Consider the following 16,108-nt stretch of genomic DNA (forward strand, 5'->3'; position numbering starts at 1 on the left):
TGTTTTATTCTGTTTTTTTGTCACGCACCCCTCGTATGCAGTTTTGGAAGCGAACTGTGTGTTATCGCGCGTTACTCAAATTACACAAAAAATGTGTAAAAGCAGTTCTTCCTAGAGATTCATGAATTGGCGGGAAAATAAACATATATAGGGGAAAGTTCAATAGTACGTTACACGTCCCTCTCAAAGATGATGAGTCTAGGAAGCATCACGTGGTTTACGCGAATACTCCCACGTATATCGTCAATAGGATGTTAGCTCATGATTCAAATATCATTACTCCAGAGATTTTACTTTGAAAAAAACACACATATAAAGAGCAATGCCATGCAATGTTTGTGCTCAACATTAACCGAAATACTACTACATATACAAGGGATTAAAGATGGGGGCACATGCAATCCGATGCGCGGATATTTTATGTCGTGATTTTCTAGGCAAAAAACAAAATATACCTTATTATTTATTTATCATAGATTATCGTGAACATCCTGCCTTTACATAATCCGCAAACCCACGGTCGTGTCCGTCTACAGCTACGCAAGGGCGTGTCCTTTTAGTAATAGACCTTTTCCCGGTCATCGCACAATGCATGCGCAGTGACTATATCAAACAACGTATATATACACTGAAAACAACGAAAAAATATTGATTTGTGTTGTACAACGGATTGTTATGGAAGAATGACACAAATTTGCAATGCAAAATAATGCCTCGTGTATATTCTAACCATCAGTGACGAAAATATACAGGTCATGGTGTAATCTGCCATAGAAATTTATGAGTAACATACCCTGCGTGTACCCTACGGCTAAAAAGTTCTATGCGTAACGTACGCTTTGTATACCCTGACGCGCACTGCATCATGGAACCAGTAAAAGAATAATACATGACTACAGAAAACATGATTAAAGGATTTAACATCGTTCGATTGGTATAAAGTGCTCATTAAAGACACCGTTGAAAGAGTTTGCCATTTCATTTCTGTAGCAACAATTTGCAAAACGCAGTGTTATTGGACTGATCCGAAGCCCACGTGATGTCGTGCTTTCCCGTGCAAAATAATCTCCTCAGCTAACTGGCTGGTCGGAGTTGGTTGTCGATTATTGAGTTACGTTGTCTGTCATCGAAAATGCTTCTCATATTGCAGTCAACAAACAACAAGTTTTCGACAAGTGGAGCTGTTTACTTTCTGTTACTTGTGGGAGGGGATGGACGAAATTATTTTTGGACGAAGTTACTCTTGGGGCGAAGGTACGTAGGTTTTTGTCATTGAGTGTCTGGAAATCTTCAAGAGGGGAATCGGCAAGAAACAACCTAAACATTTTCAATAAGGCTAGCGAAATGGTCTTTTTTTCGAGAGCACCGCCTAACTTAAGTATGCGACCGCAGATAACAACGTGCTAAAAGGACTCAGTTGCAACATTAAAATAATGTTCAGCAACGGGAGGGCTTATGAACGAGAAAGGCATCGCGGAAAACTGGTGGTGACAGATCGTTTTAATGGCGATGTGTGTCTATACTTGAAAAAGTTATCCATATAAAGCGAAGGTAGGAGGAATCAATTTAAAAAGGTACTCTGCTGAACGGAACAGGATGTACACGAACAGAAGTGACGCCATTATACACATGCGCACACATTGTTAGGCACTCGTTATTAGTCTATAGTACGGTGGCCCAAAACTACCTGTTCTCCGCATTTAAAGTCTGCGTCGCATTCAATTGTTTTTCTCTCACATATGTCTCCGCATTCAAAGTCTGCGCCGCATTCAATTTTTTCTCTCTCACATAATTTTATGTCTCCGCATTCAAAGTCTGCGTCGCATTCAATGTTTTTTCTCTCACATATTTCTCCGCATTCAAAGTCTGCATCGCATTCAATTGTTTTTCTCTCACATAATTTTATGTCTCCGCATTCTAAGTCTGCGTCGCATTCAATGTTTTTTCTCTCACATATGTCTCCGCATTCAAAGTTTGCGTCGCATTCAATTGTTTTTCTCTCACATATATCTCCGCATTCAAAGTCTGCGTCGCATTCAATTGTTTTTCTCTCACATAATTTTATGTCTCCGCATTCAAAGTCTGCGTCGCATTCAATGTTTTTTCTCTCACATATATCTCAGCATTCAAAGTCTGCGTCGCATTTAATTTTTTTCTCTTACATATGTCTCTGCATTCAAAGTCTGCGTCGCATTCAATGTTTTTTCTCTCACATATGTCTCCGCATTCAAAGTCTGCGTCGCATTCAATCGTTTCTCTCCTAGATGGGCCACAGGCGGCCCAAACACTATCAATAAGCTTATTATTGAGTTTTTCTCAGTTTTCTCTATCAGTTCTTCTGTTTCTTCATGCTCTGACTGATCGTAGTAAATAAAAAGAAATTACTTTATAGCCTAACCTAGCCTCTTGACTCTTTATTTTACACCCCATTACAAGGACGTTTATCTCTCATATACACAAATCTTGTAATTAATTAGTCAACATGACTAATTATGTTAATCCGTGGAGTTATCAGGGATTTTACAAGTTAGTCAACATCGCGAAAGATAGGAAAGGTTACTAAAGCTCCTTTTTCATTTACATCTCTATCTTTCCAATGTAGACCAACCTTGATAAGTCCACGGATTAGCATAATTAGTCGTGTTGACTAATTAATTAGGCTTAGAAGATGTGTATATGAGAGATAAACATCCTTGTAATGGGGTGTAAAATAAATAAAGAGTCAAGAGGCTAGGTTAGGCTATATAGTCATTTATTTTATTTACTACGATCAGTCAGAGCATGAAGAAAAGGAGAGGGACTGACAGTGACAGAGAAAACTTAGAAAAACTCAAAATAAGCTTTATTAATAGTGATTGGGCCGCCTGTGGATGGCCGTCGCAGTCAATGATTTTGTCACCAACACATGAAGGCGCTGGCAAGTTTTGGTGAGCGTGACCCTCGCTCCATGACCAATGATTGCATCCGGAAAAAGTATCACTCTTTTAGTGTTCGTGATCGCGAAAAGCTCATTTTGAAGGTAAGTGACAAAGATATTGTGTTGCTACAGACTAAGGTAAATTTCTTAATTTTGTTCAATCTACTTAGCAACAAAGTTAAGTTAACTGTTTTTTACTAAATCTAGTCAAATTTGCTTTTTTTGCAAATGTAAATACAGTGAAATAAAAAAAATTTGCAAACTGTACTTATCATAAATTTTGATCCTTTACCTGTTTTTGATATATCACGGTTTTCAAATTGCGATTTTTCGAACAGTTATAACAACTACTTTGTTTGACTGCTGATAGAACATTGTAAACTCTCCTATTTTGCTAAACTGTCATTTTCATTGTGTGGTAGATGTTCAGAAAACTAAGGTATTTCATACTTTTGATGTTAGTACCTCAATAAGGCAAAGTTAAATAGTTAAAATTGTATTTTTTTATTCTATCTACTTAAAAAATACAAGGAGTTCAAGTAGCTGGTGAAATATTTGTATTAAAAAGATATTTTGAAATTCAAAAGTTGAAAATGTCTAAAAATTGTTCATGACAACACTACCTTATATTTTCAAGGCCACCTTTATGGAACGCCGTAGCTATCATAAATGCATTTTAAAATATTCTCTTTCCCATTTTCAGAACTTGTTTCGCATTTTTAGAACATGTTAGGCATTACTCTCACGTCACTCTGCATTGAGATTATCATTTTAGGCATTTGCAATAACATTACTGACATTCAACTGATCGTGTAAGGCATTTCAAACAATGTTATAGGCATTGAAATTATCATTTTAGGCATTTGCAATAACATTACTGACATTCAACTGATCGTGTAAGGCATTTCAAACAATGTTATAGCATTGAAATTATCATTTTAGGCATTTGCAATAACATTACTGACATTCAACTGATCGTGTAAGGCATTTCAAACAATGCTATAGGCATTGAAATAAATATCATTTTAGGCATTCGCAATAACATTACTGACATTCAACTGATCGTGTAAGGCATTTCAAACAATGTTATAGGCATTGAAATTATCATTTTAGGCATTCGCAATAACATTACTGACATTTAAATGATCGTGTTAGGCATTTCAAACAATGTTATAGACAATTAAGGTGATTGTTGAAGGCACTCGATTGTTCACTTTCGGCATTTGCAATACTGTTATACTATGGGCATTTAATGAAATATTTAAGGTGTTTGCAACTTTACTGTGATATTTAGCGGATTATGTGTTGCATTTCCAATTACATATCAAGGCACTAAAGGCATCGTCATAGGCATTCATCTCTATATGCAAATCTTTACTCACATTTGGCTTAAGTGTTGTGTAGTATTCTAAGCATGTATTATATCAATTTAGACAAACACGACGTCATTTAATTCTCTTCATATTTACTAATCTGGTGTTTTTTTAGTGACTTTGTGCTTGTTATTTTGCAGGCACTTGTTGTACTTGGGCCTCAGCCCAAGTACATTTGTTTTCATTCCGTGGGAAAAAACTGTAAGGTATAACCATTTCTGGCTGAGACCAGGGAGGGTAAAATGTCTTGGCTTCATCTTTCTTGGCATAATAAATGGCGTAATGATGTTAACTGAATGGAAGTGCTGCTCTCAGCCAGTCTTGAATAAGTGAGATCTGAATATTAATGCTTCTCTATCTGAGTTTTTGCCCACAAATCTTCTGAATATAATCAAAATGTGCATCGAAATGCAACAATTAATGCACCCTCCGTTTCATAGGCGATGGCACGACCCTTGCTACACCCACTGGACGAGCCAAAGTGGGAGGGGTAATTTCAGTTTGGTCGAACAAGAGGGCTCGAGACCAGAATTTAACATTTAAACTTTAAACATGTTTAATCGCTGACAAAATATGGACTTACGTTAATCACAGTAAAAGTGAGAAAAGGAAATGTTTTATATCCCGGACACAATGAAAAACATTACGACTGGAAACTGTACCCCCAGTTGAGAATAGTAATGCCCACAGCGATGGAGAACACTTATCCTTGAGCTGAGAAAACCAGACCACCATTTCGAAATAGAGCTGCAGATTCGAGAAGCTCGTTCAAAATAGCTAGGTACACCCCGTAAAGGGGTGGTTTCGAGTTTTGAGGGCAAATTTCGCCTCCTTCATTTAGAAATCGTACGTTTGTTTTTCCAGGAGAACACACCATTTGACACAAAATTTGCATGTAAAGGGGTCGCCAGTAAGCACGTGGTCAAATCTGGCATAAGAAACAATATGAAATGTTGGGTAAAGCCAGTCCAAAATAAACTGATTTGAACTTTTGTGTTTTGTAATTTATACCACTGCAGTAACATTACCTTTTTTTGACAACATCACACAATGTAATACGTTTTGAAACTGAATACTCCGACGTATTCTGTGTCTCCTTTGCTAAAAAATACGGTATGCCGATTACCATGTAAGGAGATGATGACGTCAAGACAGATTTGTAGTGCGTTTGGTCCTGGATACGGTGCACGAAGTTTTGTCAAGGTAGCTTGTGTATTTATTTCCTAAATGGGAGAGATTAGGGTCGATCTAAAAGAAGGCCGAAGATTATTATGATACTGTAAGCGAGCTGAACTCTAACGCGAATGGTTGGATAATGTGGAGGATGTATAGAATGATCTCGTCTCATTAAGATTATTTGGCGGTCAGTATTGAATTTCAACTGCGTCACAAGTTTGCGAAATGAGTATTCCGTCGAACGGTCAACGAACGATATTTTAGAAATCTGGAGACATGGCACATTGCATTTTTATTTTAGTATTTTATATTTTACAAAAGATGTAAGAAGCAATGATTTTGTCGAAAATTCTGAAAAAAATATAGGAAGATTTGATCGCGAACACATTTTCACTTGGGGTCAACTAGCCCTGCGTACGATGCTAGTGTGTTCCGCTACAGCTAATCATGCTAATCGCCCCGCTCACCACAGCCCTGCAAAGACCCGTACGTAGGGTCGGTGACTTCAAATCCATTTTGGGACTTGACGTAAAAAGCCAAATTACTGCCGAAATTCAGCGTTCTTGGGCCCAAGTCGTATCCCAGCCTACCTCAGCTACTCGATCGCTTCCAAAAATGACAGTCTTTTATTCACTTCTCGTAAATAACCGTCGATGTCGGCAACTCTCTCGCTGCGTACGATGCTGTGTGTTAGCTGTTGCACATCGTACGCTAGGGCTAGGGGTCAACATGGGGTCGCAGCCATGTTGCCTCAAAACTTATTTCTGTCTGCACTCAAAACTCAAAAATGTCGGATATGAACCTGAAAAATCGATGTAATTTTGTCAAACTTCGGCGAAATTTCAGCCCATAGACAATTTCATCTAGGTAAGGTAAATTTACTGAAATTTGATCGACAAATAATCCTGAGCTTGAACGTGACAGCTCGCCTTCTCCGGGAAGTCAAGTATCCAGCTGCCCATACACAGTTGCCCATGGCCAGGTTTATGAGATTGTTTTCAAGCGACGGCGGCAGACCGTACGGGGCTCTGGATATGAACCTACCGCCGGTGTAGCTGTAATAACTGTTGCGTTGTTTTTAGTGCCCACGGACGAAGTCCTGGGGGAGTTATAGGTTTGGTCATGTCAGTCCGTCCGTCCGTCCGTTCACGCAGATATCTCAGACATGCCCTGGTCAATTTCTTTCAAACTTTGCACAAGAACAGTACCCAACCCCATACAGATGCACGTCGATTTGTTTCACAATGCGATCGAATTTGGCCGTGTTAGAGGACTTTTTAGTTTACACCTCCATAGACTCCCATGTATAAGGCAGTTCTCCATTGACTCCCATGTATAAGGCCAAGAAAAATAAAAATTTAGTTTCTCATCGTATTCATATTGCCTAAAGGATGCAGTGACACAGTTTTTTGTCCCCACGGATAAAGTCCTGGGGGCTTATAGATTGGGTCATATCCGTCCGTGAGTCCATCAGTGAGTCCATCGGTTCACGAAGATTTCACAAAATATCATGTGACCTTGGTGACCTTTGACCTCAAATATACATTATTGTCCATAACTCAGTAACCACAAGTGCTAAACCTTTCATATTTGGTATGATGGGACACCTTATGACGCCACATATTGTACCCCATTAATTATGCGCATATCTAATTTTGAGCGAACCAATAGAGCTAGAGGTCTGATTTTTGGTATACAGGGATAAGTTAACAATATAATTTGTTTGACAAAACGTCACGTGACCTCAATGACCTTTGACCTCAAATATACATATTTGTCCACAACTCAGTAACCACAAGTGCTACACTCTTCATATTTGGTATGTTTGGACACCTTATGACACCATATATTGTACCTCATTAATTATGCGCATATCTTATTTTGAGCGAGCCAATAGAGCTAGAGGTCTGATTTTTGGTATATAGGAATAACTTAGCAATACAATTATTTTGACAACATGTCACGTGACCTCAATGACCTTTGACCTCAAATATATATATTTGTCCACAACTCAGTAACCACAAGTGCTACACCCTTCATATTTGGTATGATGGGACACCTTATGACACCACATATTGTACCTCATTAATTATGCGCATATCTTATTTTGAGCGAGCCAATAGAGCTAGAGGTCTGATTTTTGGTATATAGGATAAGTTAATATAATTTGTTTGACAAAACGTCACGTGACCTCAATGACCTTTGACCTCAAATATACATATATGTCCACAACTCAGTAACCACAAGTGCTACACCCTTCATATTTGGTATGATAGGACACCTTATGACACCATATATTGTACCTCATTAATTATGCGCATATCTAATTTTGAGCGAGCCAATAGAGCTAGAAGTCTGATTTTTGGTATATAGGGATAAGTTAACAATATAATTTGTTTGACAAAACGTCACGTGACCTCAATGACCTTTGACCTCAAATATACATATTTGTCCACAACTCAGTAACCACAAGTGCTACACCCTTCATATTTGGTCTGATGGGACACCTTATGACGCCACATATTGTTCTTCATTAATTATGCACATATCTAATTCTGAGCAAGCCAATAGAGCTGGATGTCCGATTTTTGGTATATAGGGATAACTATAGGGTAGAATTTTTTGACAAAATGTCATGTGACCTCGATGACCTTTTACCTTAAATATACGTTTATGCCAATAAATAAGTATAGATAGATAGATACTTGTATAGATAATGAATGTTTGATAAACGTGTTCAATAGTTTCATACATGTGTAGGTTACCACTCGTTTAGTGGATAAATCTTGTATTTTTTCCAAACCCAATTGTCAAGAGAGTTACGTGTAATAATTGCACATGTTGTTTGATAATATAGTTGATTCATTTGTGTTTTTAATGTTACCTCAGGAAAAAACTCGCAAGTTGTGTTATTTTCAAAAAGGTTTCCAGATTGTGCTTCGATTTCTGGTGCTATGTTTGACACTTGATTAGCAGTTCAAAAGTTTGTCTACTATAGATTAGTAGGTTATATCAAGCACTCATTAAGTTGATGCAAATTTTGCACAATTTTTTGATTTTATTATTATATTAAAGTTAGTTCATGGAAATGTTCTTACTCTGCGATGTTTATTCAAGTATAATTATCCATTGAGTTGAACTACAAGGATAGATTTCTGTAAGGCAACCAGTTCTCTTCCCGAATATGGCCACAGTACTGCCATACAATTATGATAAACACCAAAAATGGTGCACGTGCAATCTTTCGATCTTTACAAATACAACATGGTCCAACCTACTTCAGGATGGGACAGGAATCCACTCCATTTATACCCTTTTTTCAAATAGTATGGCAAGCTTTGGAAAATGGCAGAATTAAAACAAATCTTTTCTTTGTTTCGCCTATTCTGCCATAAGCAAAATTATAGATAGGATAAGGATAAGGATAAGGATAAGGATATTTTATTTCCCAATAGAACAGAAAAGAAAAAGAAAAATACAGACACATAAGGATTAGTAAATTGGGTAGGGACTAGAAAATAGTATCATACTAATCGAGTCCAGCCCCCTACCATTCACAATTGCTGAATCTATCATTTTGCCATAGGGCGTCATGTTGAACATTGTGACCTATCCTCGATATTTGAAATAAATTCTATGTCAATGTAAGTACATAAATTATAAAACTTTGTCGTAGAAAATATACATGAGAGAGAAGAAACCTGTCAGATAAACAAGAGATGACGTTTCAGGTCTCTTTTTAACTTTTAACTAAGATCTCAAAGATCTTATACTTTCTGGGATTTGGTTCCAGAGTGTAACACCAGAGTGTTTTATTGAGCACTGTCCTATATTAGTGGTATATTTAGGAATGAGAAGATTTCCCTTGTCTTTCGACCGAGTAGGATACAGATGTTGAATGCAATGAATATCTGCGAAAATTAAATGTTAACTTGAGGTTGGTTAAATTTTGCAGTTACCTCTCAGGCCCTATAACTGGCTCTAATAAAATCCTGTAATGTTGAGTTTGCTTCCCAGAACAATTCAATTAGGGACGCACCATTAGACTTTGTGAGGGGGTGGTCACGATCGGATTCTGAAATCTCCACCAAATATAGTTAAACAAACACCATCTTATTTGTGCACATACAAATATTTATTAGACATCTACCATCGAGAACAAAAGAAATTTGCTGTATACGTAATTTGAATATTTAAGGAGTTTAAGCAATTTCCACTATAAATAAAGAACCCCTACCTCAAACTCCACAAAAGTTGCGGGACATATTTTGCCGTTGTCATGCCATTGCTTCGTTTAACAACCAGTTAATCAAATGCCTAATTGACAGGAGGAAATTCAAGACCATATTTGAATAGTAGTATATATTGTCCTCAAAATTACTCTATCACGGCCCAAGTACTCATTGCCTTCAGCAATACTGCCTTGTTATATATAATTTCAGTGATTCTTTATAATGGGTTCCTCATTCTATAAATCGTGTCACTTATTTTAGTTAATTGTTTCATGGCATTTATCAGTCTTTACGAAACTGATATAAGCTAGTTAATTCAAATAGTATTATAGTTATTTTCCAACAGTTGCGAATTTTGTGTTTTGTCTTGGCACTTACAGCCGCCGTTCTCAATCCCAGGTTAGCGCATTAGTGGGTACTCCACCCTGTCAACACGGTATCGTTTTCATTGTTTTGCGTCAAACGCCGCTATATTAGTAGATTTACAAACATAAATTCACGTCGAGCGTCGACGAGCACGTCAGAGTACGTACATTTTGGCATGAGGTCTTTCCATTGACCAAGGGGGTGTAAGGCGAGATTTAAAGATCTTATCTGCGGTTAGAGAGCAGTTAGAGAAGAAGTCACCATACTTGGTGCGTTCGAGTTACAGATTTCACCGATTCCAGCAGCGTGTCGCTTGGCGCCGGATGCGACAGTGTCCTCGGTCATCTTGCCCCCTCTACTGTCTATGCCATGCCTCGATCCACAAAATTACAAGTCAATATACTGGTATATATGATGCAAAAAGACACGATCTGCATCGTTCGAATCTCTCAAATTCTTAGAACTAATGTTTTATTAAATTGGGACACATCGATGTCGAAATAATATAAAATGAGTATTTTCTGAAGACTGAACCGTGACCCCGACGTACTCAACCAGCCAACGTACAACTTTTATGAGGCCAAGATGACGGTCGGAAGTCAGAAAACAAGTCCAGATTATCGTGTATTACATTATTTGCCAGTTTGTTTTGCGAGACTTCGTTTGCATTGGAACCAAAAAAGTACAAAAATCAGATGCATTTTGAAAACTCGGACAGGAAATCTCGTAAATTTCTAAGACGTAATGAACTTCGATCGATATGCAGCGGAACTGGTATCGATGGCACTTGCTCACGTGGATACGTTCGCTCGAAGTGATGACGGAACGAAACAGAGGAAGTCAAATAGTCCTTTTTTAGCTCCATTGTCAAATAAACATTTGGTTTATTCATAGACGGTAGACCCTCGTTTTTCTCGGGGGCCTATGGTTTATTAGTAGACTCATGGAGGTACAAACGACACTCCATAATTGGAAACTATACACGGATACCGTACCGCTTCACACCTCTGTGCCGGGGTATTGAACATTTCTTGATTTGTCATTCTGAGTTTAGCATCATGAGTTTGACAATGATCTGACTCCGACTCCCGGGCTCCGACTCTGTCGGAAGTATTGGGATATTCTTGACCGGACACACGCTTGGTGTGATGAGCGATTTTTGGCCCAAAAACAGCATCTGATGCAGGCTGATGACGTACTCGTCACAAGAAAAAATTGATATGCTATTTTGCGTGACTTCTGTCGTCCGATCGTATTATCCAAATTTGCCCGGCGTACCATACACATTTGCCATCGTTGGTGTACGGTACAAGCCACAAAACCAAACCAAACGGCCGGCCCTTTACAGGGCCATCGAACTTTCCAGCTTTAGAGAAATCGATAATACATTTTCGTCTTCACGGCACGTTTTGTTGAGGGACCGTGTCCACGCTTATCAAGATGTAATCGACTTGAATGTCGTCTGATCGAGTTTTTTATCTCTAGAAATGCGGCGGGTATGTAAAAAAGTTGCAGAACTGTGAAGAAACTATTGCGCACGTCTTTCGATGCTGGAAATCTTGACACATATTTTATTTATTTTTAGTCACCATTAGCAGATGGCGAATGCTAATTGACATTAGGTACACATCCAGCTGACTCGTGTCTTACTTTGCACAAGGGTTGATTGACAGTGGTATTCAAATCCCAATCGGCGTCCCCTGGGTCGACGTTCTCACTGGCCACGCACAATTACTCACTAAAATTGTCCCGAAAACTTATCGGTTTAGAAAATATGGAGTCGTTATGTATTGATCAGGTATTTACCCTGCTGTAGAGCAATCGTATTTCATAAATTTTCTTAAAAAACACGCAAAACCCACAATCTTTGGAGCTCTAAGTTCAAGCTACTCGCACGGCGTCTCTTTGCATAATGAGCGTCCTTTCATGTAATCCGGTATTTATAACCAATGGGCGTCTTTAAATACGGCTTATTTGCTCAATATCTTCACACGAAAGCATTTAGCATCATTTATTTTATATTGGTTTTATCGTTAAATCCACTGACATTGCAGTATTCGTCATTCACATTACCCTGAACGTACTGTGCGGGCGCTGTTCTGTTATTTTAGATTGACCAACTCATTACCATGTCAATAGTAGGCTTGCACAATACAGTCAAAGTCATTCAGCTCATCGTCTTAGGCATTTTCATCATTGTACGTAGAGCCCATTTGTGAGGGCGCTGTTGTCAACTCCGAGTCGCGCAATAGGTCCGAATCAACGGAGCGCTCCGCGCTCCCGCGAATTCTGCGCACTTTTACTGCTATCGTCTCCAACGGGCATTCGCGTGATATTGTACGCATTTAGCTCGAACTTTTCGCCATGGCCATGAAACGAATCCTTGAACAAATGTCTCTCAGTACTTTGGCTTCGAATTTTGAAGCTGAGCGAATCGATCCAACGCTTGTTCCATCTATGAGTGAGGGCCAACTCATGCGACTGGGAGTTGGCACAATGGGTCTCCAGCTACGCAAACTTAAAGTAAAGTGTCACCATGTGAAAGCCTAAAAGAAGATATTTATACGTTTTGTTAGTTGATCTGATCATTTATTTACGCGAATGACTCATTTGGGTTCAGAGGTCACTCGGAAATTTTATAGAATCATTTGAGGTTAGACGTCATCCCTCCTTGAAAAAGATACTTCAACGGAATGTTAAAAATACCAACCATGATGTCATACTTGTATGCAAAGCTATTGCCAAGGCCTGTATTGCTAATGCCTAAGATAAATGGCGAAGTGTCTATAGTAACTTTTACATTATTAAAAATACCTGTCATAATAGATGAAACGCCTTAAAAATCTCGCTGATTCTTAAAATCATTACTTACATGACTCCAACGTTTGTAAAGTGGTAAAATAATTAATTAAAAGCCTATTAAATTGTTAAATGTTCGTAAATGACCAAATAAATGCCTCGAAAATCAGTCACAAGGATATAACAGTAATATAATGCTTACAATCTTTAAAAAATGGTTATATCAGTGTTTGAAATGCCTAAAATAACAAACTGAATGCATTTAACAGTCAACTAAATTTTCTGTAACATTTATGAAATGCCAATATAAATAACTGAATGCCTACAAAGCTATTGTGAATGCCTATCATGATTAACTAAATGCAAATGATGTTGCTTAAAATGCCAAACATAATCAACTAAATGCGAATGATGTTTTTGCAAATGCTTAACATGATTAACTGTCAGAATGCGAATAACGTACGTCATTGCAAATGCCTTACATGACCATCTCAATGCTTAATGCCGTAAGAGTTATGCCTAGCATGATTAACTGGATGCGTACAAACGTATTGCAAATGCCTAACATGATTTATTGAATGCCAATAACGTTATTGTAAATGTCAAAATGTTCATCTCAATGCATAGTGACGTGGGAGTAATGCCTAGCATATTATGAAAATGCGAATCATGTTCTGAAATTGGAAAAGATAATATGCTTAAAATGCATTTATGACAGCTATGGCGTTCCATACACCTTGAACATGACCCTCTATTTTTCAAGGCAACCTTGGACATGACCCTCTATTTTTCAAGGCCACCTTGAACATGACCCTCTATTTTTTCAAGGCCACCTTGAACATGACCCTCTATTTTTCAGGGCCACCTTGGCCATGACCCTCTATTTTTCAGGGCCACCTTGGACATGACCCTCTATTATTCAAGGCCACCTTGGACATGACCCTCTATTTTCTCAAATTACCAAAACTTGGGAATGGACAAAACAATAATGACAATTTCAAAGAAAACAATAGGATCTGTCATTTTGAAATGGTAGAAATCTATTTATTGTGCAAATTTATCAAAAATGTCGGGTACCCTATAGCTGAAAGTTACAATATTTTTATTTTATTTATTTAAAAATAAATAAAATAAAAATATTGTAACTTTCAGCTATATTACAGATTACCCTTAAAAACATGTGAATTACAAAAACAGAAGAGTAGATGAGCTTAAATTTACTGAATAAACCAATATTACTACAATATCCTATTATCCCAAAATATTTCCAATCGTGTTAGCGTCTAAACTTGGCCCACAAGTCCATTTTATTTTGTGATTGATTATGATCTTTGTACAAATCACTATTTTCGTTTTAGCCGTAAAATTACTCTGTTTATGATATTATTCGTATTCGCGGGCATGAAAACAAACTATTACTGTGTATTTGTGGGCAGTCACATGGTCCAGCTCGACCAATTAAAACACAATGGACAGGGCATGGTAATATAATTCCATTTTGTATGTTGCAATTATCTAACAACACCACTACATGCTTTTAAAAGACCGAGTCGTGCGTGAATAACCAATCACATGTTGTTAAACGAGTTTTAAAATTCTAATTACTTCATTGATTTAGCATTTTCGGTAATTATTGGTTTCTACTTTCCTGCTGTCAAGCGTCTTTAAATTCTTGTACAGCAAAGTTACTATGGAAAAGAATGACAAGTATTGTATTAAACACACGCGTCCCGTTGACTTTTGAACAGCTATTGTGTGTAGAAGTGACATATAGCTGGAAATTCCAGTTTCTGTTGCATCTGGTCACATGTTATGCACCTACTTTCAGGTGTACGGTGCGGATAGTATCCTCATTTGAATTTGGTAGAAGCCAAACCAAGCATACGCCGTTATGAAAGGTCCATTATGAAGACGGTCCGACAAGAAGTGTGGCGTGTTTTATGTGTATTTTTTCTTATCAGGTTATTCATCGGAGGTAAGTATGTGTGAAGCGTGCCTCACTCACTAATATTGGCTCCATAATAGTTATCAAAGGTCGTCATTCAGCGTGTAATTCTACTTCAGGGTCAACTTGGCTCACAGAATGCAACCGATGACTATATTTGAGTGACTCCGCTGAGTGAATGGGTGGTGCGGTATGAGTTCGAATTTTATACAGAATTAAGGTACATGTGGCATAATCACGTTAACAATTTTGATATATTGATATCCAAATTTCTTTTCTGTACCTTAGCTCACAAATCTCTCTCTCTCTCTCTCTCTCTCTCTCTCTCTCTCTCTCTCTCTCTCTCACAAACACACATACACACACACACCGAAGCCTGCTCGAAGCCTTATGAATACGATACTCCTCTCAACTTCACCGTCAACATACAGGAAGTAAGTAATTTCAAAAATATTCGTGTATCTTTAACTACAGAGGCAGGTTGAAGTAACGTGGATTTATATCTCTTTGACCTATGCTCCTAAAGATTAGTTTGGTTTCGGAAGCCTTAGGTTACATTATCTGATTATCTATGTGGAAGTGAAAACAGATATTGCTTTGTGAAATCCGGCATTGCGTCCATTTTAGTTTTGGGGACCCAGTTGGAGGTCCCTGCATCGTCAGCGAGAAAATAACGAGTGCTTATTTCCTGGCGGTACGCTCGAAAAATACTTCAGTTTAATCTTTTTGTAACCGTGGGCATAGATTTTCAATGAACTCTATCGTTTGATTTTCGATACAGTTATTTTGAAGGACATATACTGTTGTAATATATGCATTGCTCAGACGAAGGCTAAACGCGATCTTTGCATGTAAACAGAAATGGCCATCAAAATTAAAAAATTCGTGCGAGTGAGAAATGAAAACGGGTGAAGTGAGAAGATATCAATGACCTGCGTTTGTCGTGCAGTCAACATGATTCCCATTGAATGTATTTGCTATATGCATAACGGTTTAGTATGGCGCGTAATCAAGGATCCGTCTTGGATTTGTCCTCCCCATTTTGGATTTATAAACGCAATTTTCAACTTTCGGACTCAACATTTTGGATTCGTAAACGCAATTTTCAACTTTCGAACTCCCATTTTGGATTCGTAAACGCAATTTTCAACTTTCGGACTCAACATTTTGGATTCGTAAACGCAATTTTCAACTTTCGAACTCCCATTTTGGATTCGTACATCGCACTTTCTATATATCCACAATGTTCGAACTCCCATTCGAAGTCCCACCACCGACGTTTTTCCTTAGCGGTCTTCAG

General features: G+C 38.0%; 1 protein-coding gene across 1 annotated transcript in view; it reads left to right on the plus strand.

The window, feature by feature from the left end:
- Nucleotides 1-14,695: 14,695 nt before the first annotated feature.
- The window catches only part of LOC139147401 (uncharacterized), a 39,836-nt gene continuing 38,423 nt past the window's right edge, over nt 14,696-16,108 (plus strand). The window contains exons 1-2 of the mRNA XM_070718493.1: nt 14,696-14,838; nt 15,184-15,242. Coding sequence (XP_070574594.1) covers nt 14,769-14,838; nt 15,184-15,242 — 129 coding nt within the window. The 5' untranslated portion in view covers nt 14,696-14,768. The remainder of the gene's footprint in view (nt 14,839-15,183; nt 15,243-16,108) is intronic.

This window comes from Ptychodera flava, chromosome 13, assembly GCF_041260155.1.
Source record: "Ptychodera flava strain L36383 chromosome 13, AS_Pfla_20210202, whole genome shotgun sequence".
Lineage (NCBI taxonomy): Eukaryota > Metazoa > Hemichordata > Enteropneusta > Ptychoderidae > Ptychodera > Ptychodera flava.